Source organism: Suillus subalutaceus, assembly GCF_016647625.1.
Source record: "Suillus subalutaceus strain FC151 chromosome Unknown DFJ58scaffold_55, whole genome shotgun sequence".
NCBI lineage: Eukaryota > Fungi > Basidiomycota > Agaricomycetes > Boletales > Suillaceae > Suillus > Suillus subalutaceus.
Window position 1 is genome coordinate 31088 of NW_024540304.1, and position 22970 is coordinate 54057.

Below are 22970 nucleotides of genomic sequence, written 5' to 3' on the forward strand. Positions count from 1 at the left end.
TTATCCACAAGTGCATCCTCTTTTGAAGATTGGAATGACACTTAACACTGGCGCAGTCGGCGCAGCAGCAGCGTCCTGGGCATCAGATCACTGACCGCCATGAATTTAAAATAGGGGGGCTGGCTGGCATACAACACGCATAAGCTAGTCATGTGTTCACTATACTAGTCATCCTGTCCCTTGCTGACGATATCACTGAGCCATGCCATCGGCCCACCATGGCTGGGTCAAGGGGAACACCACACTTGACAGGCCTTTGTCAGTATCGGCACAAAACATTGATCGAGGTGAGCATTCGCGTTGTAACATTAGACGGACAGTGGTGATGCTAAGTATTCGATTGTAACGATATGATGGCGGGTATTAAACCTGATCGATGATAGGTGTGTATAAGATGATTCAGAATAAAGCGAATTAACGATATGCGAGTGGTCTATGTGGAGATATAAAAAATTATGCCGAGGACGCGTAAGGAAAGCAGTATATGGCAACAATGCGGCGAAGGGCACAAACACAAATCAGGTAACGAAGCGGATCACAAGCGGGGAAATGAAAAGATGGAGATCGCGCTCAAGAGAATACGGCGCTTGCTGCACGCGAGCCTTGGCCCCCAGGGTAAGGGCTTTTGTGCCACTCCACGATCAACGGCGCCGAGGTTCAAAGTCAACTTTGAACGACGTCGTTCTGTCGTTGGCAGCCTTCCAGAGTTGTTTGAAATGGGCATGCCCAAAGACTTCAAGGAGAGCAGCCTGGTTATTGGTTAGCCACTGCACTGACGGGAGACCCCGAGTGGTGGTATAGGTGCCCTGAGGTAGTTGCTCCTCGTACACAAGGGTCACAACACCAGTGAGTAGGCATTGGATGAGATTCAGGATGTCGGTGATGGGTTGGACGATAAGTCGCTGAGTAGCAAAGATGTCACTGTGGAACACCATTTGCCACTGAACGCGTCGCTCTGGAGAAAAAAAAGAAGATGCGTGTGTTGGGAGTTGTAGTCGCAACTTGGGGCTCAAAGGGAGCCCATTGGGGGAGCGCCATGGAGAAGGTGCTTCTACGGTGAAGAGCATACGAGTATCAGCGACAGCTTCGGCGTCCTGCCACCCGTGTTGCTGAATTAGTTGGGTTTTGAGCGACATCAACCATTTATGAGCACGAGCATAAGTAGTGCCTAAAGCTTCCGCTGTGGTCAACGGAATGCCAGTACGGCGAGCCCAGTTATCCATGTTGCGGACATCACTGGAAAAATAAACTTGAGCAGTCGATGATGGAGGTGTCTGCATGTTGGGGGGTACTGGGTAGGTTGAGTTACATGAGCCTCTGAACAAAATTTATAGTTGAAAAAACGTACTTGTCCATTGTAAGACAAGTCAAATTGTTCGGGAGAAAGTGAGGCCTGCCCTTTACCAGGAGCAAGGTTATGTATTGATAAAGAGAAAACAAGGAAGATGCAGGGCAAGATATGTGACCTCGAGGGGTAAGTCTATAGTGAACCTGGCTTTTGAGGGCACAAGGGCACTACATAAACGCCGCATGGCGTTTCCGGCCTTTTGAAGGGTGCGCTGGCGGGCGTGGGTCCCGCCACTATAATTGGCCCTTCGTAGCGATTGCGACCCGACATGTTCAGAGAACGAAACACGTTTTTTCGTCTCCAGCTAACTCATTTTTATCTCCATATTCGGTCTTAATTGTTTTAATTCATTTATAATTTATTCCTAAATTGAATAATTTAGTACGAAAATTATTACAGGGTCAGCGCAAAATTACCTTCCACCTTGTTGAACGTTGCACGCTGATATTGCGCTGATATATTAATTACGTTTTGTACCGTTTCTTCTAAAACACTTTCCCCGACGTGATGTTCACCGAGCGAATCCTAGCAGAACGTTAACGGGTCTCGAATAGACTTGTCAGCTACCTGCATAGCAACGGAGACAAAGCTAGAAGGACAAAGGCTGCCCAAAGCTAGTGACAAAGAGTACCTAAAAGTGACGCCCAAGTGTTCCCGCACTAGCGGGGCCATAAATTGGGCTAAATGGTTTCGCGGGCGCGGGAGCCAAGTAATTCCTGATGTCACATTGTCAAAAAAAAACAGACACCCGCAGGCTGTCCGTGGCAGGGTCATGGTATCCCACCTGTCAATTTGCTCCTTGACCATATGTCTTCCCTAAAGCATTCATGACTTTTGACAGGGAGTGATAATAACGCATTGCTTGGATGTCATTAATTACTCAAGGTTGCGTCAAGTCTGTTGTGAGAACTCTGATAACGATCCCGTAGAACTCCAGGGAGCAAGGTTACAAGACTCCGGGTAGAACAGACAAGCTCCCGGAAATGCATCGGGCCGCTCTTTTCATCTGATATTTACATAAATAAAACCTCAGAGTCTCAATGATTGGTCCATGCAGGAGCTTAAACTGTCAGAGCGCTGGGTGATGTACAGCAATCTCTCGTACAATAATTACATCCATTACTTGTAAGTAGGACAAGCGCCTATATGTCCCCCGTCTCACGTGATCTTAGAGTCATGCTATCATCATCTCTGCAAGGAATGTTGAAGGAACTCTAACACCTCCCCAGTACCTTCAAATTACTCCCTTTGTCATGCCAGGCCTTGCAACTACGGGGGTAAATGCATCAGCCTCTGCTTCCCCTGTGGTTTCTTTCGATATCTGCGAAACTTACGCTTCATTCCTGAAGAATGAGGAGGTACCACTTCCTTCTATTGCCATTTATTTGCAATGCTCACCTAAAGACCAGCTATCGGCTCCCCTCGCTGCGATCCTAGCCCTGAGCAAGTTGATTGAGATATCGGATGGTATTACGCCATGTCTCTTCCTACGGTGCCACGTTGACCCAGAAGATAATAGCTGGGACCATGCTTGAACTAGTGAAAGCTCTAAATGACGGTGCAGGAGCTTTGAAGGCCTCAACTTCCAATCCCATCAGTTTGAACGCTGGGTGCGAATTATTCATCGCGTTTGTCACACTGCTCCCGCATGATTCCGCAGTTAGTACCGTCCGACTATCTTCATTCTCAAACTGACAATCACAAAAGAGTTTCTCCGATTTAAAACTGGAACTTGTTAGACAAGGCCAAAAATATGCTACTGAGGCTCTCACTTATCGCGATAAAATTGCAAGCCTTGCGTTGGGGTTCATCAAAGATGGTTCGGTGGTATGTTTTGCACGTGCTTCCTTGTTATATGATCCCTCATGTCAACGGGAAGATCCTTACTCATTCCTATTCGAGAGTCGTGATGAAGACCCTACTCCGTGCCCATGAGAGAAAGAGAATATCGGTCTACGTGACAGAAGCACGGCCTCGTGGCTTAGGGTTCGCATCTATGCTCTGTAACTTTGGTATCTCCAAAGAAGACTAATGGACTCCTCGAAAGCCTACGGACCTATGAAGAACTTACTGCCGCAGGTATACCCTGCACGGTAGTGCTAGATTCGGCGGTATCATATGTCATGGATAAGGTAGACTTTGTCCTAGTGGGATCAGAAGCTGTCGTAGAAAGTGGCGGCCTGATCAATGCCGTTGGCAGTAACCAGATCGCAATCATTGCACAAGCCGCGAATATCCCCTTTTATGCCCTCGCTGAGAGGTAATTTCAGTATTGCGATGCATTTCTCCGAAACTCATGGATCTTAAATTTACAGTTACAAATTCCATCGTCTATTCCCGCTATCACAGTATGACCTGCCAACGCACACATCCAATATTCTGTCTTTTCCTTTGTCCCCGGGAGGCAATGTTGCGTCACCTCCGACCACGGGCGCGATCAAATCAGCACATGAAAAGTCCGGTGATGCCGACTACATACGACAAATGACACCCGAACAAATTTCGTGCAACCCTGGAGTGGACTATACCAGGTGTGAGAACTATTGATGATGTCATGACACGTTCTGATGGATGAATACCAGACCGGACCTGATTACGCTGGTATTCTCCGACGTTGGCAGCTTGACTCCTGAAGGGGTCAGCCAATATGTTGTGGGGATGTTTGCAGGATAACAAAATTGTCCATTTATTCCTCATCACCAATCGCCTTCATCCGGCGATAGGCACGATAGAGTTTACAATTAGCCTTTGTCATTTTCAAGATCAGTTGCAGATCAACCTGCGTGTAAGCGGGATCTTTCTGTGGTGCAATGTTAATCAGGAGGAGGGACGTCATATTCTTCTGGTGTTCAACCGCATTTGCGGCCGCCCTTGAGATGAAACATGCGTAATCCTGCGGGAGAGACCCAGGCCAATACTTCGGCGCCATCAGTCTGATTCTGGATGATAAAGGTGAGTATTTTCGGGAATTATAATGTGACAGGTCGCGATATGAGCGCGAGACTGGTGCAAAATATTCGAGAGCAGCTGCCCAGAGGAGTTCCGAAGATTGCCCAAACCATCTTGAAAATTATCAGGAGGATGGAGTAAAACGGAAAATCTCAACACATCAACGTCTTCCAATCGCATCGCGACTCAAAAATATAATATGCTTCCTGGACGGTGATGTAAGATATTCGGGATGCCGTCCCGACAACGAGTGAGTTTACGCATGGTGCAGCTTGTGGTGTTTGATCCTCGAACTTGGCAGAAACACTCCTTCGTTAGATGAAGCTCGGCTGTCGCCGCCGTGGAGACTCATTTGGGTTTTTAGCTTTTTAGCAAACCCATTCGCTAGATAAACGGGACCAATCTCTACTGGCTACCCCGATATGTATATTCCAGAATGACCGGTGGAGCCAAATTCGCTGTTCCGAGGAGCATCAGGTGATTCCTCCGTGCCACAAGTTGACGCTGCGACTAGTTGGCCACAGATCTGTTCGAACGGTCCGATGCCTAATCAGTAGCTCCCCGACGAGATCTGCATCATCTGTTCTCGAATTTTCGCATGAGTTTGATGTGTCCTGGGGCATATAAGAGGCAGCCATTTCGTCCAACAACCCAGGTCCACTCTCCGTCCTCTAACTTTCTTCCATGTGTCACTGGCGAAGGCAGGTCACTCCCTGACCTACGATCTATAAGTCATTGCTTACTCTGATCCTTGTCTTCTATTCAGAGTTCGTAATACGTACAGCCAATGCGGCCATGTTTTCGACTTGGTGAGCATGTTCGGCTCGATACTTTTGCTGTGACTGACGCTATTCAGGCCGACGAAATGGTCAGCTACGCACCTGAACATTGAAAACATACTGCTCACACGCTTTTAGATCCGATGTGATGATCGTTATTGCAAATTTAGCTCATCTCATCCAAGTACTTGCGTGCCGCCTTCGTGCACAACAACATGCTGGCAATAGTGGGTACCTCGTGGCGCTCATTAGCAAGGGTCGCGAAGCTGACGAAATCCTTTTACACGTCATAGTCGCCAGTTCCCCCAACAATTTAGTGAGGCTTGAACGTTACGAGGGTATGTAGGATTCAGCGCTGACCACTGTGTTGCAGACCGTTTCATCGACTCGGTTTGTCCTGGCTGTACACAGTCAGGCCAAGGCAGATAGAGTTTGACGTCGAGAGGATGTAGAAGCTGTACGGTAGATAGGACCAGAGAGGTGCTGGTAGTATGTATGTCGGTACCTTTGGGTGATGGCGGTGAAGATGCATCGATGATCGGTGATTAGGAGAGCGGTGCGGAGAGATCGATGGATATGATATTTCCTTGCAATTTCCACTGTATGTTTTTTTGGATCTTGAATATTGTTCGCTATAGTGATTTATGAAGAAATATTTTGCTGGTCATCTTGAGAGGCAGCTGGTGTCTGGCATGGTATAAGATCGGAAAGAACGAGATGGGAGGTCGGCCAAAGCGACCAGGGGGAAAGAGGGACTTCCGCCACTGTAATGTAATTATTTCGTAACGCTTGGCTCATGTAGGCGGCGAGGACAACTGGGATAATCTCCAGTGTGACATTTCTTACCGAAACCAATACTAATTGATGGGGGTTGTGTGGTGGGGGAAATACAAGCTTTACTTCCAATAAAGAGTAATCCGAATCAGAAGGCGTGCGACAGGCACGTCACAGTACTTTGAACACGCCTCAAAGCGTGAAAGCTACAAAATGCTTCTAGTGACTGTGCATGTCAAAAATATTCGGACCAAGACTTGCGAATTCGCTATCAAGTGCACTAGCGGAAATAACGCAAATTAATCGTGAATCAAGAATTCCAGAGGACTCTTTAATTGCCAAGCTCAGGCCTCTGCCAGATGGGGACTCGTACTAGAGGGATGTTCAGGCCAATTAAACAAACATTGAAAGAAGGCACGAGGCACACCTTGCTGTGCATAGTCACGGTGAGGGAGATGCATATCCGCGGGTGTAACCTTAGGGAAGAACTCCGAATCCACTTTGCTGTAATTCTGATTGTCCCCGAACGCGGGATTTGTTAACCTGTGTCACGAAGACAGAATAGACCTGGAATTGAAAATACAACCAGGCTGCCGAAATGAAAGAGTTTTTTACGAATTGAGTGATCAGCGTGCTCTAGAGCGCATACTTTACGCGAAATTTAAGAATAATTGTAAGTTTACACAAAAGCTTGAGGCAAACCTCTTGACGCTAGGGGGGGCCCCAAGAACTTGCACAGCTTTACGTTATCTTTAGGCAATCGTGGCGTTGTCACTTCTTTGCTTCCGACCTGCCAGCCAGTTCTCCTTTGGGGGACAACATCATATCATGCAATCTCAGTGGGTATTTCCGATATCAGCTCTCCAGCTGACCCCAAGTGTTGTCACATCATCCTACACCATCGCGAAGGAGTTGTATGATCGATCTAGGGGCGTCGAATTTTTGTTCCGTTTGGGTTCCTCCCTTGGATTGTTAGCCCTTTGTCAATTCCTGCCCTCTCGATCTTCTTTTCACGCGTTTTTCATTCCGCAGGCCCACTTCCGCCATGTTCACAGCCGCGACCTGGTTTCATCGCTTTTTTATGAGATATTCCATGGAAGACTATCACAGACAGGTATTCTTTATCTCACAATTCCCAGATGATACGGACGACGTTCCTTTTAGGATGTTGCAGCTTCTTGCATATTCCTTGCCACAAAGACAGAGGAGTGTGGACGCAAGCTTCGCGACGTCGCAAGAGTGTGCCAGGCTAAGATTACAGGGAAAGATGTCTCCCTCATACACAGCGAGAGTCCAGCATGTATCATACTTCTGTTGCTCCAACTGAGCTCATTTGTCCCCAGGAAGTCGATCAACTACAAAACGTTATTCTTCTCACGGAAGAAGTCCTCCTCGAGGCACTTTGCTTTGATTTTGTAGCCCCGAGCCCTCACGCCGAATTAATCGATCTTTTTGATGCCTACCAGGAAGACTCTCGAGTTTACGATTACGCGTGGAGTATTGCCCATGATTCGTGAGTTAGTCGTCTCAGGCTTACAGAGACGAATCGTTGTCTTAATTCCGGTGCCAGTTATCGGACGCCATTATGCGTCTTATTCCCTTCTCGTATCATCGCAAGTGCTTGCTACGTTCTGGCACAGCGAGCTGTTGATGGGCCTCATTCGGCTTCTCTGGATGCCCGAATCTCCGCATCTCCCCCTTCAGCGTCCCTTCCAACACCTCCTTCTCATAAACCCGCTTCACCTGATGCTTCTCGCTTCGCAGTTGAATATTACGGGTTCACAGAAGATGACATAGCCAAGGTCTCGGGTAAGTCGATCGGAACTGGCTGCCAATCATAACTGAAAATTTCTGGTATGTCTTAGATGCCTTGAGCATACTGCTGGAATACTATTCAGCCCAAGACATGCAGAATGCACCTCATGTGGTACCTTTGACTATGGTTTGATGACCCACTATAGTTTTGACCCTGCAAGGTCTGAATAGGGTTCACAGATTTCACCTCCCACAAGTTCTCTGCGCCCAACACTATATGAACCTTTCTCTCAGGTTCCACAGCCATTATCCCATTCGGCATCTTTCCCCCCCGCAGGCACCAGTAACAGGACGCCAATTTCATCATACGGGGGTAATACGCCCGCCAAAACGCCATTGCACGTTGCTGAACAACCGGAAAGGGCCATCCCAGAACCAGCAAAGAAAGTGATAGGCCGCTTGGATCTTAGCTAGAATAATTACAGCTACTTCACGTCCTCGCAAAAGAATTTCTGGCGCAACGTTTACACGAAGTATATTTGTGGGAGACATACTTATCGAGGATTCTGGCTGATAGTGATTTACTGTTCATCTATTTTTGGGATACGTTACATTGAATTACAATTACCAGATCTCTGAAAATCCTGTAGGTGCCTTGGCTGTTTTTAACTGATCGGGAGTACTACAGGATAGTTATCATGGTGGGGCTAAGATGAAACCGAAGCACTCGGCGTAACCTTCTCAAACTGGAAGGGAAATAGCAGAACTTTGGTAGACCTACAATAATAGTAAGCGCGCATACGCGGCCTGCTTCAATCAAATGGAATCGAATGACGCGGATCTAGTCATCCCCAGCCCAGGGGGTCAATGTCGACTTATCAGTGACGGCGAGATCGGAGACCAAGGCTGTGAGATGGTGACTAGGATAAGCTGGTTCGATGCGAACTTCTGGGACCGCCCAGCCTCCAGGAAGTCCCATTGCTGAACAAAGCCAGAATAGTAGGAGTTGTAAAACAGATGGGTCGTGAGAGTCATGGCTATACACTGGAGAAACAAACGCTGCAGTCCACCCTGAATGCCGAGGCTCAGCGGAAGGCGGTGGTAAGCGACTAAATCCAGCTCACCGTTCGAGAACACTCCAAAGACCCAATGCGTATAAGTGCTTACGACAAACCATGGGCAGCTTCTGGCGATACAGCAGTCCCATAGCTGGTGGGTGGCGTGAGTACGTCATTAATGAGTAAGAGCGACGGCGTCTCACCTTGTACCATAACCTTTCATGGGGTGTAGTAGGGCGTTCGTGCCACGGCATCGAGGATGACCCACAGAACTGGCGATATACGTTAGCAGCGAATGCTTCGATATTTGTTAGCCGTCCATACTGATTGACGTTTGCCAAATAGCTCAAGATCGCGGACAGAGAGGACCCAAGGGGGCTGAATGAAGATGTTCATGGCACTCCGACAATGCCGCTCATCGTCGTGATCCACTAGTTGGGACCACGATATACATTTGAAGATGGTATGATCCGGATCATCTGCATCAGAAGCAAAGGACCAAGCTTTTGTCTCAGGGTAGAGGAGATGCACGGCTCGTCGCACGGTTTCCAGCGGAAGAAGATCTATCCACGTGAACAATCTTCAAGTACGATTAGTTGACAGCAGGCAATCAAGTTCATGATTATTACCGCTTGAGGCTATCAGCCCGGGCCAGACTGATAGACGGAACTTGATAAAAAGGTGGGCAAGGCACCGTGAAGCGTTCACCCGTCTCTTTATCTTCATCTTCTTCACCAAGCGACACGCACGGAACGAAATCATCTGTCCCTAAAATCATTTTTAGACCTGGAAAAGCCATAACATGATAATTCGTACAGTCTTGACAATACTCGTTGAAGAGCGCGAGCTGAAGTGGGTGGATTGCTCTTAGTTTCCTGTATCGGCGGGGAAGAGCGTGTAAAGCGGCATCAACGCTGGGCTGATATGAGCTCAGATTGATGGACACGAGGCGTGCTTCCTGTATATAGAATCTCAGATTATCAGGAGCTCTCCAAGTCATAAGCGCAAAGTTTTAACTGTGAACGAGTCACAGAACATATGTAATATAGTATCAGGACGAGCGGGGAATTGGGTACAGGCATGCTATTAGGTATGAAACTATATAGCTGGTCTGGACCTTCCTGCGTGCCCCATATAGACGTTTGATGGTTGTCGTACGGCGTCGGCCAGACTTGAACCAGACATAAAGTATAAGGGAAGTATAAGGGAGTAGTACTTTAGTCGCCGAGAACAAGGTCAATTGTGACGAGTTTGGCATTTAGTGGCGTTAACGTGGGATGCATGGTTATCATTATGTGGGGAGTCAAATCTATACCAAAGCATGATTACGGGACAAGTGAGCAGAATACATTATCGCAAAATATTAACCTTCCAGTAATTAGTAAGTTAAACACGGACTGCGCCACCAGTAGTATCAGCATTAAAGCGGCGGTCGTATGGTATATCTATGTCGGGGATTATATTGAACTGCAATCCACTATCGCATCCCAGCTACTCGGACCATTGGCGTTACTTCGTCTCTGGTCTTTAAGACACAGTCGCAACATTTTGAAGGACTTATGCGAATAGGATTCTTGGTGGGCAGGGCCATCAACCGTATACAAGATTGCGACTTGCATGCTTTAAACAAGTCAATACGTTGCAAACGGGAAATAGTCGACAGGCACACCTGTAAGGTGGATATGTCTTGAACTGAAGAGACAATTTGGTCGCAGACAGTCCTGGAACTTCGTTGACATGGCAATGAAGTGACTACATTCGGTGTGGTATCGACCATCAATGATCTATGGAAAGAAGCAGGTCAATCCGGGGACCGGTCAACATCAGAGCACCGACGAACATTGTGACACATCTCCGGCGCGGAATGTTGGAAATGGGTAAGGGCTTTTTAGTAGTAGTCGCGGTAGAGGATTGTACTGTTGACTTGATGTCTGGTCATCAGGTGCGGGCTTCTTATGTAGAGGAAATTTGTACATCATCCTATGTCGCGTGGGGATCGCGTTCCATTCTCCGGCAACATGTGTCGTGAAATCTAAGAGAGCACCGAGAGGCCGCTAGGAGGGTGTGAATTTTAGCAGCCTTTTTACCTTTCAAAGTGAGTGCGCAACCGCCGGTCGTAGGGTCGCCGAGCTTTCCGATCACCCCTACACGCATTCTATTGAATTTACTCCACGGAGGTCCCAATTCACAACAGCGATGCAGTCACGCCACATATCTAGCCCCAGCAGCCGGCAGGTTTGTATTGAACGGTACCGAACCGATCCGCAATGAAGTACAGAAAGGCGTGCTAGTCGTGTCTTGATTCAGGATATCAGCACACGGCATGAGGGACCAATAGTTTCTGGCTTAATCGCTCGTCATGGCAGCCATGAGGTCGGAAGGGGCGGCCTCGTGTCCAGCGACGGGACTAGTCGGACAAGAATACATCGCCGCGAGTATTCCCCCTAGCTGGAAAGGGCTAGTACTAGGAGGCTCGTCTCGCGGACTATCAGATTGATTATACCTTTTCCCAGATAAAGGAGTGGGCAGAACGAGGTCCAGAATCTAGACCAAGAAAACTAAGGGCCAGAAAAAGGCGAGAATTTAGTACTTTACAAATCGCCACGCACCGAACGTCGGCTTCGGCCTTTGTTTGATGAAAGAAGAATCATTATAATACCAAAAACAGGTTGGCAAGGTATGTAATTTTGCACGCTAGCGTCCCGCGGGGAAAGAATCCGCCAGAGAAATATATGAAGACACCGGGGACACTGGTTACAAGGATAAGAGGAAGTATTGATGAGTCTTAGTAGGCTCCACGACGACGTATAGTGCTAACAAGTTGCACTTTCTTCCGCACCTGCGCAAACATGAGCACAACCCTGAGATAGCAGGGCCAAAAAAAAAATGAATACCTCGTTGGCAAACATTCTTCTCCACCTTTCACTGCTTAAACGTCTCCGCTTTACGCCCTTCTTTTCATGTCGTCTTTGCCGCGACACCTCCTGCATTACACGATTTCGTCTGAGTCGCGTTTGCAACCTCCTAAAGGCTTCACCCAAGTCTCCGTTCACAAAAACTCTTCTCCCTGGACAAGTCGAGATCAGACGTAAGCACGACCTAGAATGCTAGGGAACAAACCCGTGTACGGATCAGCTGGAGGGTTGAAAGTCGCACTCCGACTCCGTTCGGCCCATAATTCATCTGGGGTCGGCGGGCTCATTGTTTGAACTGTTCCTGCTGTGCGGTTTATGGTATCTTGGATAGCATTTGACCACATGCGGTCCTGATTTTTGGTTCTGTCGAGTAGAGCGGGTGGGTGGCGAACGTTGGAGACCATTCGTACCGGAAACCTATGCCTTTGAGAAAATACTCCTCTTGTAGCGCTGCTCAGTGCTGCAGATGTTATTCCTCGTAGCCAGGACATAGCCGCTGCAGAAGGTCGGGTCCAACAAAACGTTTGAAAGCTTGACGCTTTTCGGACTCTTTTCACCATGTTGTCCATATTTGGTTAAAACCTTTATGATCGGTAATCGGATCATTTCCTGAACACAACGATGTCCGCAGAGGTTCTTACTGAGGAGTTTGAGGTCTATTCCTCCTGTTGCAGAGCTTCGTGTTGTGCTCAATGCATGTTTAGGTACTTGAATCCATATACCCTACAGAGCTGTCCAGTTCGTCCTTACCGATCTTGACCATAAATCAGTTCACTAAGACCCTTACCAAGTTGTTTCGGACAGGGAGATCCAGATCGATGTCGAGCCTGATGAAGCGATAGATGGCGAGCATCCCCTGTGAGATTTGTCGTCAAACCTCACCATTACATAGTCCTGAAACCTTCTGAACAGTCAAACTACAGCTATCCGTCCATTACCCCGATGAATACCCTGACAGCCTGCCTCACTTGACGTTGGTAGCGATCGAGGGTGAACTCGAAGACGCTGAGCGTGAAACTCTACTGGAGAGTCTTACGGAAGTTGTGGGTGACGTCTTCAGGATGCTATGACGCACCTCATGGCGATCGATAGGGCGAAGAGAATATCGGCATGGCCATGACATTCACCCTTGTCTCTCATCTTAGAGAACAGATGGCGTCCCTCGTTCGTAAAAGGGCAGATCAACTCCTGGCTGAGGAAACAGAGAAGGAACGCGTGGCAATTGAGGTAAAGTCGGGTGTGTTATTTGGACAACAAGAAGTTCACATTACCAGGCGGAAGAAGCGAGGACTCGCGGAACCCCAGTTACAGTGGAGTCGTTTAAGGCATGGAAGATTAAATTTGCCCGCGAGATGGCGCAAAAGAAGGCAAAAGACGAAGAAGAAAGGCTACGCGCACTCTCGCCAAAAGAGAGGGAAGAATGGAAACGTGCAGCAACTCGACCTACTGGTAATTCAGAGTCTAGTGTGTATTGACGACATCTTTCTAATTTTTGATCAGGTCGCCAATTATTTGAGAAAAACAAGAACTTGGAGCACGATGATGACAGTTTCGTGGAAGAAGGCACCGTTTCTGTTGATATTAGCCAGTACGACAGGAGCCAGCTGCGCGCAGATGAAGATGAAGATGATGATGGAGTGCATTTTAGCGATAGTGATTAGAATAAATAAGAAATCTAACAGTATATCTGTTTCCTCGGATTACAACCCGGCCAGCAACCCGGCCTCTCCCTCTGTATCCACAATGATATTACTTCCGTCTAATTCTTTGCACCCTAGCCCCTCAGTGCCAACCTCTTTGAGAAAGCCGCCTTCCTGATGCAATGGTCGCCAACGTGGAGGCGAACGAACAAAGTCTTCTCCTGTTGCACGCAGCCATTCAAACACCGGGCGCTTGATCCATCGCCTGACCTGTCCCCATCCATCGTCTGGTTCAAACCATCCAAGATGCCCACCGCAGGATGTCAGGGCCATAATTACCCACCCATTACCTTCACCGTCCATTGGCACATCCTGAACCACAGGGTCATCTGCAGCGTTGATGGCTAGGAGTGGGATTTTGATTTTGTTAAGCACATTGTGGCTTGATGAATATTCGTAATAATCATTTGCTGATGCGAAGGGCCAGGGAGGCGAAGAACCACCACCAATTCTTGTGAAGTGTTCGTCGAACATGTCGATCGTGGGTTTAGTGAGGGCGATAGTCACAGCGGCAGCTTTAGCGACATCGTGATCGGAGGCAAACGTGCTAACGTGCCGCTTCAGAAGATTAACCAAATTTCGGCCCATGCCTTTCGAGTAAACATGACGTCCTATATACGTGGCCAAGAGCCTGGCCGGTGTCAGGGAACGGATCCGTAAGAAAGATGCTGAACTTACTTGGAGGCATTCGCCGCTAAATTCCAGGGCTTCCTTAATAAATGGAATTGATACCGTTCAAGCTTAAACCTGCGAAACACGTACACATCCGAGAACACATGCTGATTTCAAACGGCTACGTTCTCCTTCCTCCGCGACATACCGTGTCATAACGTTTGCTCCAAGAGAGAAAGACAGTCCCAATAAAGGAGCCTCTGGGTATCGGTGAGATATGTAGAATAAAGCTTGACGGAGATCATCTGTATGGCCAGCGGAGTAGAGCTGTGGGCTCGTGACCGGGACGCCTGCACCTGCGGGAGAATAAACATCCATGACAATGCTTGTAGGTCCATTCAGAATGGGGACTAACATCCGCGGAAATTAACCACGACTGCACGATATCCAAGTCCGCCCTGGTGGACCGGCATGCACGCGGGAGAGAGAATAGCTCTCACGTACGATTCATATGAACCTTGAGAAGGTTTACATGATTAGATTCTGGCTGTTTATCACGTAGAAGTCTTCATACCCCCTGTGAGCCCATGCAAGACGACGATGATCGGAGTGTCGGGAGGTAAATGGCTATCATCCACTGGTGTGGAGTCCAAACCCCTAATTGATATGAAGCATATAATCGAAAACAAACGCCGGAAATAAACTTACACGGTTCCGCCATCGAGCAGGCGGAGCAGGGTCCTAAGTTATCGCGTTAGAGTGCATTGTCGAACGTTCATGTGAATATCATCACCGTTTATACACCACCTTATCTCTAGCTGAAAAATCTCCGAGGACGCAATAGAGAGTCTGCATATGGCCGCTGACTTGGCATGAACAACCTGTAAACTCAATAATAATAATATTTTGGCGTACTTTGGCAACCACCATGCGGGACGGAACTCCGAATAGAGTGAGGGGCATCGTCGCTCCACGAAATCACGTAGAAAAACGCTGGTTGTGCTCGAATGTTGTTCTTTTGTGGCTACCAGAGCAGATTCTTTCGGATATCGTACTTCTGTGGTATAGCGTGCACTCCACCAATTGAAAAATGAATTCATATAAAGACTGCAAGAGAATGCGAGAATTTATAAAGATGCGGTGGGGTTGAGCAGAGTGAGCGTTGCTTGTAGAAATTTCCGGCAAGGACAGACAAGAGCAAGACTAGACAAGATGAAAATCTTGATGAGTAGTAGGTTCCGTAACTCGAGGCGATGAAACCGGAACCAGTCGATTGTGAGAAGCCGGCGCCTTTACGACCTGAGTCCTCATGCAGAGGGATCAACACGCGCGCTATTGTATTGGACATAATATCATTGCGATATAGATCATGATTTCCCAGCAGCATGACTGCAAGCTGGACCAACAAAAACTAGATCTTTAGACGCTTTAGCCACGGCAAGATGACCGATCTAGCTACATGCATCAGACAGGGAATGTTAAACACGATAATACGGAGTCGCCAGCTCAAGAGATCCTCCTGTCGTGGATGACATTGGAGATCAGATGCCCATCTGACGCGGTGAGGTGCAACGGAAGCATCGAAGAAGCTCGCAAAGCTTGAGCTTCGGACGAGTCACGCGCTCCGTCACACCCCTGGACGAGGTCCCGGCATCACACTATAAAGCTCACTTCCCCGCCCTTCTTTCTATCATTCTGCGCCTACTCTCAACCGCCACGACAGACCTTTCTCTTGCTGCCAATAGGTAGCTTTGTACCAATATTATGTCGCTCTATAAGACAATGCGCTGTCGTGTACGTACCTCTCCCCAGTTCTATCTTGATCGATCTTCCGCTGACGCGTTAGACGCGTCCGCTGGGTTGCCCGCCGTGTTCACAGTATTTTGACGAGCATGGTAAAGGTGTAAAGCCATTTTGCAACCAAGGGAGTCGTTGTCGGTACGCGTCGTGCTCTCCATCTCAACATGTACACGTCCTAAGTTGGCCATCTGCAGGTTTATTCATCCATCTGATCTCCAATGGGACAAAGGCCGCATGAACCCCGAAAAGTCTGCCTTATAAGTGATACCAAATGCGAAAAATCCAAGGCCAAACCGAAACACAAGCCAAAAGCGTCATCGACAAGTCCTTTACAACGAGGCCCTCGTTCATCGCCGCTCGTGCCGCAGTCTGACTTGTTTAGGCGAAATCATGAGGAGCTCGATAGAGAGCGCGGTCGCGACCGTGAAGTAAAACCTATTCAACGAGACCGCCGCGACAGGGACTTCGATTCTTGGGAGCGTTATGTGCGTGAGCGCGAGCGCGATCGCTCCAGGGATGTCCGCAGGTCTTCCCGGGAGAGGGTTGATGAAGAGAGGGCATCATATCATTCAAAGCGATCTAAGAAAACCGAGGGGGTCAGTATTCCATATCGGCTCTACGGACGACAGGATCTAATCTGACGGATATCAGCATGCAATCCGGTCCTCAGTTATGGACCTGGGTGACTAATCCCGAGAGCGGCACTCGCCACGGCAAAGACCGTCTAGATGCTTCTCAGATAACGCCTAGGAAATCCGTCTTTTCAATCAAAAGACGACAAAAAGAGGTCCATCAGCATCGTTGGCGAGTTCTCTAGTCGTCTTGCAAAGTAAGAGATCCTCTGTGATTCATACATGAGAATACTAAGAAGCGACAGGTTGTGCAGCCAGCTGGTTCAAGATTCGTGTCAGCTTGATAAGGAAGAAGACAAATTGAAGGCATTTACGGAGTTGTCTACCGAGCTTTCTAAAGCTGCGCCGTCGACTGCGATGGCGGTGACTCCTGCTTTGGCAGCCGTTATAACAAGTCACGCAAAATCCAAAGAGCGCGTGGCAGCGCGCGTTAGAGAACTAGATTCTCTGTGGGAGAGCCTGCTCTCAAATGTTGTGACGACCATTGTCAAAACGACAGATATCAACTTGGAGCGCGCCATCGCATTGTTGCATAAAGAAACGGATGCGGCTTTGCAGCCATATTTTCGATCTCACAGTCCGCTCTTGCTCAAACGGAAGGCACATGACCAATCCTGGGGGGAGCTGGGCGAGCTATTAGAGTTGAAGGACACTTCAGTCGGCGATGATAGAGAGAATGGAGCAACTGCTGCTGAACATGGGTCCAAAGCATTATCGCGATCGCCAGATTTGAAACGTCGTCGGATGGAATTATCTTCGCCGACAGCGTTTCCTGTGAAGGAGGAAAACGTTGACTATAGAGGTTTGCTGGAGACGATGAAATCGTCCTTGGCTATGCAGACGCGCACACTGGAACTGCTTGCCAAGGAAAAAACAACTGGTGGGTGGCGTCATTGGCCTGGACAGGGAATATTAATACGAGTGCAGCTGAAACAAACTTCTCAGGACGGCTCACATGAGGCAGATTATCGTGTGGCATCGATACATCTGCCCGTCGGAATTCTTCTGCTGAACGACGTACCACCGCGATGGAGGTGGAGGCACTACCTTGACGAAAGCCCTCGGCCTAGACAAAGGACTCCCATCACACGTGTAACACAAGACGCCCATTTGCATCCTTTCGCATAGATCTGTGGATTGTAAGTTCAGCATGCAGCATCGTTCCGTGATCCCGCCTGCAGCAACGTTTTAGTGGTGTGGCCCATGTACCCCGTATTATTTTTGCTCAGCTTGGCGTTTGCCTTGTCCTGTATCCTTAGAAATTGAAGGCACCGTAATATGCATGTCATGTTTTTTTAGATGAAAAACGCCTTTGAGTAGCTTTGTGTGCGACCTTTGAAATTTTGAAAGTGATGGTGATATGGTGAGGTTGCACGAGTCACGTGTGACGCGTACATGGGCAACGTTTGTGTTGGTTGTGCATGTCGTGAACAGCCAACAGCCTGGCAACCTTGGTTGATTATCATTCAGCTATATTCAAGGCCTTGAACGATTTTTATTTTTCCGCCGTACTGAATGTCTTACGGCTCTCCGTTTAACGTTCATAGATATTGCAACAATCGTGGACAATTTGATGAATACCGACAACACCAACTCCCCTACTTCCACTGACAGTGATGCTGTCAATTGCTCAACTGCGAGAGTCTACTTCGGTCCAGTGCAATCACCGGAGAAGAGACTCATCGCTAGCGAGGTCACGCGAAGACGTACACTCAATATTGATACCGTCGACTCTCTCCTTCGTCCATCGGGACTGCCTGCTCTCCTCGCCCCTCCATCGCCACAGGAAACCACGCGCGCACCGGATGAAGGTGACGAACGAAGCGACGAAGATGCAGATGAGATCTTTGATGTGGCTGCTCACCTATCTCGTGAAGACACGCCTGAGAATGATTCCTTGAGCCAGAACGGTGAGCTCTGTTCGTCTGCTCTTCGCAGCTAAATTCCAAACATGGACTTCCAGAACCATCCTCTGTTCTTGCAAGTCGAATTATGCGGGCTTGCGATAATCCTTCCCCTCCTCCGCGGGCCCATCCCACCATTTACTTTGGTCTTGTGACGAGGGATGGACGCACACCATTTCCAGATATATCTGCACCCCCTAGTCCGTTTCGCCCCATAAATTTGCGTGAGAGACTGAGCCAGCTCTCCGCGACAGAACGTGCTTTGTCACCTGAACCACCTCAGCGTCAGGCTTTCTATGATCAGAATCCGCCTCCACAGGATTCTGCTGGTAACATCTCTCAGCCCGATCTCATCTCATTTGAATCTTGCTCCACTCTAGTCAAGACTGCGGAACCTTCTGCAGAAGGATGTCCCCGTGGCTCTCCAATCCAAACTTTATCTTCCAGTGTAGATGATCTCCCCTCGCAATCCCCAGAGCATCCTTCTGTCATACCTACCCCTCCTCGTGTAAACGGCTCAGAACAGTCTAGTTCCCTGGACAGCCCAGATAAGCTTCCTCAGGGGTGTGCACAGGCTGACGCGGAGTCTAGACCGCCATACCCCAGTTTTCCTTCGCCGTCAGTCGCCACCTCCGGCACACCGGATATTTCTAAGGAACATGCAAGATCACCCGTGCGACGATCAGCACGCCTTAGTGGGACTCCACGCCCCAACCAAACGACCCACGTACAGCAACCTTCGGAAACACCGAAAATCAAAGGAAAATCAAAGGCGACAACGCTTGCGCCCGAGGGGGAAATTCCCCTGATGCGGGATGACCAAACTGTTGATCACGGCGACGCAGATCCTTACCCTGATATTCAAAGATTGGTAGAAGAAAAAGAGAGACGACGATCACGAAGACGGGGATTAAACGGGAAACACGACACCCCCAATTTGCAAAGAGAATTGGGGTCCCTTTCTCCTCAGTCCGCGGATGTCTTAACGCGTTTGTTGCCGTCCGAGCGATCTACGCCACTCCAAGAGGGACAGTATTCGCTACCACAACGTGAACTTTCTTTCGTATCTTTGGACCCTTCACTGTTGACACCACAGAGGCCAAAGTCAAATTCTCAGCAGCCAAATTCTCCCTCTGGTCACTGTACTGCGGCCACTTGTCGTTGCTCCGACGCCTATTCGTCCGAATGGGAGTCTAGGTTCTTCCTCTCATCTTAAGTTTTCCTTGACCGTCGACGATGCGTCTCGCACACCAGCGAGGAGGGTGCCCATTCAAGATGCCTTCGTGCAGGGCTCTGCATCCTCACAAAACACAATGCTATTGTCTGCGAAACGGGATGCGTCGACACGGTTTATGGGCATGCGTGGACCCGTCTTTTCGCGCCCTGCGTTGGACGATCCATCCCGTAGCCCCGCTAAGCGTATCCTAATCACAGATCTTAACAGTCCTGTGCGCTCACCAACTCGACCAGCAGGTGCGAGGGCCCGAAGTACCTCAACGGAACCGAAACCCATTGTCTTTCAGCCTCTACGAAGTCATTCTGTTGATCCATCACCCGGTGCCGCTGACAGCAAAGGCAAAGAGCCTGTATTCCCTAAATTTTCTTCCAAGCCGAAATCTGGCATCAAATTGCCGTTCCCTCTTGTGGCTGGGCAGAAGGCAGGGACGGATCTCCCGCACTTCTATCCCTGAAGAGGCGGAAGGATCTGAGGCTGTTGGAGAACATTTGGTTGCTAACCAGGCCGCGTCGTCGTCCAGTCCTGTGAAGTCTGGCTTGAAACAGCCCTCTGTTGGTAGTCGCATACCACGAATTGGCGCCAAGCCTTATGCTAGACCACAGCCAAAGAAACCGATTTTATCTACAGCTACGAAGTTGCCTGCCTTTGGTACTGGACCGGTAAGCCCTTCAGATGGGCTTGTTGTTGGATTGCACTAACGTGGACTGTACTCATCAGCGTGCCCCACTTTTCAAATCAGTTCCCGCTGGCAATGGCAACAGCAGTTCCGAAGAGTCGTCTGCCATCGCCCCGCCACCAAACCGAAAATTTGATGGGAAATTTGTAGCAGAGCCATCAGTGCTCTCGACACTGAAGCGAAAGCGTGGCACAGAAGAGACTGTCTTATCTCCCCCTACTCACCCTGTGATGGTCCGTCAGGTTGTCCCCGGAATGCTTGGGGGCAAGTATGCCCCCAAAGCAACACCTGAAACCCTACCAACGGCTCCTCTACCAGAACCGAGCCCTCGGAAGCCGCCTGGCCCTATGAAGTTCCGCAAAGTTGAGCCCGGAGTCATATCAGCACGTTATGCAGCACCCTCCAAACCGACTGCATCTGACTCTCCAGTTGCCGATGACCGCAGCAGCAGCCCGCAGATCCTGATTGTGTCTGAGGCACCAATCACCCGATCATCTTCACCTCCCAATTCCACCTCCTCGCCTGTTCTACCAGAACCTGAACCCGCAAAGCCATCACATGATGTTGTTGAGCCCAAAGAAACAGCGGAAACATCTTCATATCGGCCACCAGAGAACCGAGGTCGGGGCCGTCGAACGTCTCGACGCAAGCATGCAGCGCAGCATGCCAGCGACGTTTTTGGTCCCTCCACATCAACGCAACCTCTCCAGCTTCGACGTTCACGGCGCTCTGAGGGCGACGGCTTCATGGGGATGAGCGCAGTTGCCCTCCAAGCTCTCACTACTTCCAACACCACAAAGAACCAGGAAATTTTCGCGAAGCTAGAAAGAGAGGTAATCCGCAAGGAGGGCACAAGGCCAGAGAGCCCCGCAATCAAGTTCGGACGATATCACAAAAGCAGAGAGAGATGAGGGATCGCCAACGACTTGAACGAGCTGAGCGGAGGGCGAGGCGGAGTGAAGACGGGCCTGGATCGAGTGATTGTGAAGGTGCTAGCGAACTAGGTGATCAATTCGTCCTCGGATTTGATAAGGAGCATGATGAAAATGATGGGGTGGTCTGGATAAAGCATCGTAGGGGACCAGGAGAAGTGGAGGATTATGAGACGCCAGTTAGGTCTGACCAGCTGGCCAAACGTTTACGATTTGGGGAAGGTCCCCAGCAGGAGGAGGAAAGAGAGCGCAAACGGGTGAAGTGGCACCATGGGTTATCCACGGAAATTTATCTGGATGAGATCCATCCTCGACCTAACTCGTGGACCAAGGACTTTGTCGTCGAGAAAGGCTGCTTAGCTCCGACGTCCAAGGTAAGTGGCTTGCGGGAATTTTTGTACTACAGTTCTTGCTCATATTCCTTCAGAATCTTCGCTTAGACACACTGGGCAACGTGCTGGATGTTGAGCAGCATCCACTCACTGACCTTCACCCAGAGAACATCGTGGTGAAGAAGTTTGTGTATGACAACGACATTGAAGTGGTGGTGAAAGAGGTTATACCCCCGAAAATCACCAGATCGAGGAGCAAGAAAATGAAGAGTTAGCCCGGCTGCATATTCTATCCACACTCTAATGCACATTTTTCGATGCTGTCGTTACTGGATTCTTAATGTCTCTGACACATTGTGTCGTTTGCTTCCATCGATGTGTAGGGAATGTCTATGATACAATGACTTCCAGTAGTCAAATCAGAGTTGAGATGTTACAACTTCGGCGCCCTGTAGTTGAGAGTGGCACTGGCTTGGTTCACTGGAAGCACAAAGACTTCAGCGAGATTGACATGTGGGGGGCGCGATGCAGCCCAGACGATCTCTTCCGCAATGTCTTCAGCCACCACTTTGTGATATGTGAGTATATGCGGGTTACAGGGTTATTAAACCACTTACGAGGCTGAAGTCCCTCATAGACTTTGTCTGCCGCGGACTTGTCGCCTTTGAAACGGATGACCGAGAACTCGGTCTCCACCATACCTACCAACAACTTCAGTTTAGTCATAGTTGTGATAGTGATCCATTTACCTGGTTGGATTTCGGTGACACGAATGGGAGTGTCGACAAGCTCCTTCATGAGAGAGCCCGTAAATGCACTAACGGCATGTTTGGTTGCACAGTAGATGCTACCCCCAGGGTAGGCTTCTCTTCCGGCGATCGAGCCAAGGTTAATAACATGACCAGACTTCCTCTTCTTGAATTCTACGAGGCTGAGTGAAAGTTATGACCAAAGGCAGAAATACGCACCCTTGATGAACAACTGGGTTAGGGCGATCAAGCCAAACACATTGGTTGCGAACATGCTCTCCATGTTATCCAGAGACAGGTCGCCAACTTTGTCCACGCCCACGACGTATCCAGCATTATTAACTGCAACCGAGTCTATGTGTAAGAAATTGAACGCCATAACGGATGAATCTACTCACCGAGGATATCTATCTCGCGAAGATCGGCGGGTATCCTCTCTAGGAAGCCATTGATTTGACTCCTGTCAGAAACGTCGATTTGTATGGTGACAAATTTGCCGCCATGTTGCAGGCCGGCCTCTTTGTGGGCAGCTGTACATTCATCTGCAACTTTCTGTAGTGCATCCGCTCGTCGAGCGGTAAGTATGACGTTGGATCCTCCCTAAGAGATATGAATGGTTAGAAATATGGCATGTAATGGCAGACTACCTTGGCAAACAAGACGGCAGTGGCCTGCGAGCAGATCAGATCAGTATTGGTGTCTCTCCTGAGAGCTAGGCTTATACACACCGCGCCGATACCAGAACTTGCTCCCGTGATAAGGACTGTCTTGCCAAGAAGGCGAGATGCGTTGAAGACGGTCATGTTTCGAGTAAGAAA

The 22970-nt window shown here is 49.0% G+C and overlaps 11 protein-coding genes across 11 annotated transcripts; 5 read left to right on the forward strand and 6 right to left on the reverse strand.

Moving 5' to 3' along the window:
- Positions 1-288: 288 nt before the first annotated feature.
- DFJ58DRAFT_703479 (uncharacterized protein) lies at positions 289-1659 on the reverse strand. The gene is made up of 2 exons (XM_041383655.1): positions 1349-1659; positions 289-1288 (listed from the first exon to the last, which is right to left on the reverse strand). The coding sequence occupies exon 2, from the start codon at positions 1278-1280 to the stop codon at positions 642-644; it is 639 nt and encodes a 212-aa protein (XP_041243726.1). The 5' UTR covers positions 1281-1288; positions 1349-1659; the 3' UTR covers positions 289-641.
- Positions 1660-2429: 770 nt separating this feature from the next.
- On the forward strand, positions 2430-4300 carry DFJ58DRAFT_789192 (uncharacterized protein). The gene is made up of 8 exons (XM_041390187.1): positions 2430-2706; positions 2758-2815; positions 2868-3007; positions 3056-3175; positions 3228-3334; positions 3396-3608; positions 3664-3879; positions 3931-4300. The coding sequence occupies exons 1-8, from the start codon at positions 2602-2604 to the stop codon at positions 4019-4021; spliced, it is 1050 nt and encodes a 349-aa protein (XP_041243727.1). The 5' UTR covers positions 2430-2601; the 3' UTR covers positions 4022-4300.
- A 599-nt stretch (positions 4301-4899) lies between these two features.
- On the forward strand, positions 4900-5724 carry DFJ58DRAFT_789194 (uncharacterized protein). Its single transcript, XM_041390188.1, has 6 exons — positions 4900-4998; positions 5064-5106; positions 5154-5165; positions 5215-5303; positions 5370-5392; positions 5450-5724. The coding sequence occupies exons 1-6, from the start codon at positions 4982-4984 to the stop codon at positions 5503-5505; spliced, it is 240 nt and encodes a 79-aa protein (XP_041243728.1). The 5' UTR covers positions 4900-4981; the 3' UTR covers positions 5506-5724.
- A 913-nt stretch (positions 5725-6637) lies between these two features.
- DFJ58DRAFT_789203 (cyclin-like protein) lies at positions 6638-8175 on the forward strand. The gene is made up of 7 exons (XM_041390189.1): positions 6638-6821; positions 6883-6964; positions 7015-7146; positions 7194-7363; positions 7421-7659; positions 7716-7792; positions 7846-8175. Exons 1-7 carry the CDS (start codon positions 6679-6681, stop codon positions 8077-8079), a joined length of 1077 nt encoding a protein of 358 aa, XP_041243729.1. The 5' UTR covers positions 6638-6678; the 3' UTR covers positions 8080-8175.
- DFJ58DRAFT_684236 (uncharacterized protein) lies at positions 8176-9879 on the reverse strand. Its single transcript, XM_041383273.1, has 6 exons — positions 9480-9879; positions 9293-9431; positions 8988-9243; positions 8867-8935; positions 8730-8814; positions 8176-8676 (listed from the first exon to the last, which is right to left on the reverse strand). The coding sequence occupies exons 1-6, from the start codon at positions 9661-9663 to the stop codon at positions 8447-8449; spliced, it is 963 nt and encodes a 320-aa protein (XP_041243730.1). The 5' UTR covers positions 9664-9879; the 3' UTR covers positions 8176-8446.
- A 59-nt stretch (positions 9880-9938) lies between these two features.
- On the reverse strand, positions 9939-10515 carry DFJ58DRAFT_883418 (uncharacterized protein; the record flags this gene model as incomplete). The annotated part of the gene is made up of 3 exons (XM_041394593.1): positions 9939-10283; positions 10333-10447; positions 10504-10515. The coding sequence occupies 3 exons, from the start codon at positions 10513-10515 to the stop codon at positions 10141-10143; spliced, it is 270 nt and encodes an 89-aa protein (XP_041243731.1). The 3' UTR covers positions 9939-10140.
- Positions 10516-11009: 494 nt separating this feature from the next.
- On the reverse strand, positions 11010-11982 carry DFJ58DRAFT_841551 (uncharacterized protein; the record flags this gene model as incomplete). The annotated part of the gene is made up of 5 exons (XM_041392723.1): positions 11010-11166; positions 11273-11289; positions 11482-11502; positions 11558-11730; positions 11784-11982. 5 exons carry the CDS (start codon positions 11980-11982, stop codon positions 11010-11012), a joined length of 567 nt encoding a protein of 188 aa, XP_041243732.1.
- A 217-nt stretch (positions 11983-12199) lies between these two features.
- Positions 12200-13239, forward strand: DFJ58DRAFT_728095 (RWD-domain-containing protein; the record flags this gene model as incomplete). The annotated part of the gene is made up of 8 exons (XM_041385552.1): positions 12200-12232; positions 12283-12316; positions 12370-12436; positions 12491-12507; positions 12560-12621; positions 12671-12805; positions 12853-13027; positions 13079-13239. The coding sequence occupies 8 exons, from the start codon at positions 12200-12202 to the stop codon at positions 13237-13239; spliced, it is 684 nt and encodes a 227-aa protein (XP_041243733.1).
- Positions 13072-15148, reverse strand: DFJ58DRAFT_390560 (AB-hydrolase YheT). Its single transcript, XM_041380158.1, has 8 exons — positions 14806-15148; positions 14684-14752; positions 14599-14631; positions 14465-14547; positions 14306-14407; positions 14041-14246; positions 13957-13985; positions 13072-13909 (listed from the first exon to the last, which is right to left on the reverse strand). Exons 1-8 carry the CDS (start codon positions 14988-14990, stop codon positions 13279-13281), a joined length of 1338 nt encoding a protein of 445 aa, XP_041243734.1. The 5' UTR covers positions 14991-15148; the 3' UTR covers positions 13072-13278.
- Positions 15149-15908: 760 nt separating this feature from the next.
- DFJ58DRAFT_728097 (uncharacterized protein) lies at positions 15909-21678 on the forward strand (the record flags this gene model as incomplete). The annotated part of the gene is made up of 11 exons (XM_041385553.1): positions 15909-16286; positions 16342-16372; positions 16441-16519; positions 16568-17202; positions 17870-18232; positions 18286-19258; positions 19323-19869; positions 19922-20122; positions 20181-20972; positions 21038-21445; positions 21499-21678. The coding sequence occupies 11 exons, from the start codon at positions 15909-15911 to the stop codon at positions 21676-21678; spliced, it is 4587 nt and encodes a 1528-aa protein (XP_041243735.1).
- A 158-nt stretch (positions 21679-21836) lies between these two features.
- Positions 21837-22955, reverse strand: DFJ58DRAFT_660744 (NAD(P)-binding protein; the record flags this gene model as incomplete). Its single annotated transcript, XM_041382168.1, has 7 exons — positions 21837-21970; positions 22021-22104; positions 22153-22326; positions 22372-22494; positions 22551-22752; positions 22800-22823; positions 22881-22955. 7 exons carry the CDS (start codon positions 22953-22955, stop codon positions 21837-21839), a joined length of 816 nt encoding a protein of 271 aa, XP_041243736.1.
- Between the last annotated feature and the right edge of the window lie 15 nt (positions 22956-22970).

What these genes read in the sequence shown, in the direction of transcription:
- DFJ58DRAFT_789194 (XM_041390188.1), top strand. An exon ending in ACAACAACATGCTGGCAATA is followed by an intron (nt 5,304 to 5,369) that starts GTGGGTACCTCG and finishes TACACGTCATAG; the next exon opens with TCGCCAGTTCCCCCAACAAT. An exon ending in CCAGTTCCCCCAACAATTTA is followed by an intron (nt 5,393 to 5,449) that starts GTGAGGCTTGAA and finishes ACTGTGTTGCAG; the next exon opens with ACCGTTTCATCGACTCGGTT.
- DFJ58DRAFT_703479 (XM_041383655.1), bottom strand. Translation starts at nt 1,280, where the DNA reads ATGCAGACACCTCCATCATCGACTGCTCAAGTTTATTTTTCCAGTGAT.
- DFJ58DRAFT_789192 (XM_041390187.1), top strand. Translation starts at nt 2,602, where the DNA reads ATGCCAGGCCTTGCAACTACGGGGGTAAATGCATCAGCCTCTGCTTCC. An exon ending in TGCTCCCGCATGATTCCGCA is followed by an intron (nt 3,008 to 3,055) that starts GTTAGTACCGTC and finishes CAATCACAAAAG; the next exon opens with AGTTTCTCCGATTTAAAACT. An exon ending in TCATCAAAGATGGTTCGGTG is followed by an intron (nt 3,176 to 3,227) that starts GTATGTTTTGCA and finishes GTCAACGGGAAG; the next exon opens with ATCCTTACTCATTCCTATTC.
- DFJ58DRAFT_789203 (XM_041390189.1), top strand. Translation starts at nt 6,679, where the DNA reads ATGCAATCTCAGTGGGTATTTCCGATATCAGCTCTCCAGCTGACCCCA. An exon ending in TGGAAGACTATCACAGACAG is followed by an intron (nt 6,965 to 7,014) that starts GTATTCTTTATC and finishes CGTTCCTTTTAG; the next exon opens with GATGTTGCAGCTTCTTGCAT. An exon ending in TGGAGTATTGCCCATGATTC is followed by an intron (nt 7,364 to 7,420) that starts GTGAGTTAGTCG and finishes TTCCGGTGCCAG; the next exon opens with TTATCGGACGCCATTATGCG.
- DFJ58DRAFT_684236 (XM_041383273.1), bottom strand. Translation starts at nt 9,663, where the DNA reads ATGACTTGGAGAGCTCCTGATAATCTGAGATTCTATATACAGGAAGCA. An exon ending in TATTTGGCAAACGTCAATCA is followed by an intron (nt 8,936 to 8,987) that starts GTATGGACGGCT and finishes GTATATCGCCAG; the next exon opens with TTCTGTGGGTCATCCTCGAT. An exon ending in ATGAAAGGTTATGGTACAAG is followed by an intron (nt 8,815 to 8,866) that starts GTGAGACGCCGT and finishes GCCACCCACCAG; the next exon opens with CTATGGGACTGCTGTATCGC.
- DFJ58DRAFT_390560 (XM_041380158.1), bottom strand. Translation starts at nt 14,990, where the DNA reads ATGAATTCATTTTTCAATTGGTGGAGTGCACGCTATACCACAGAAGTA. An exon ending in CCCGCATGGTGGTTGCCAAA is followed by an intron (nt 14,753 to 14,805) that starts GTACGCCAAAAT and finishes ATGCCAAGTCAG; the next exon opens with CGGCCATATGCAGACTCTCT. An exon ending in CTGCTCGATGGCGGAACCGT is followed by an intron (nt 14,548 to 14,598) that starts GTAAGTTTATTT and finishes CATATCAATTAG; the next exon opens with GGGTTTGGACTCCACACCAG.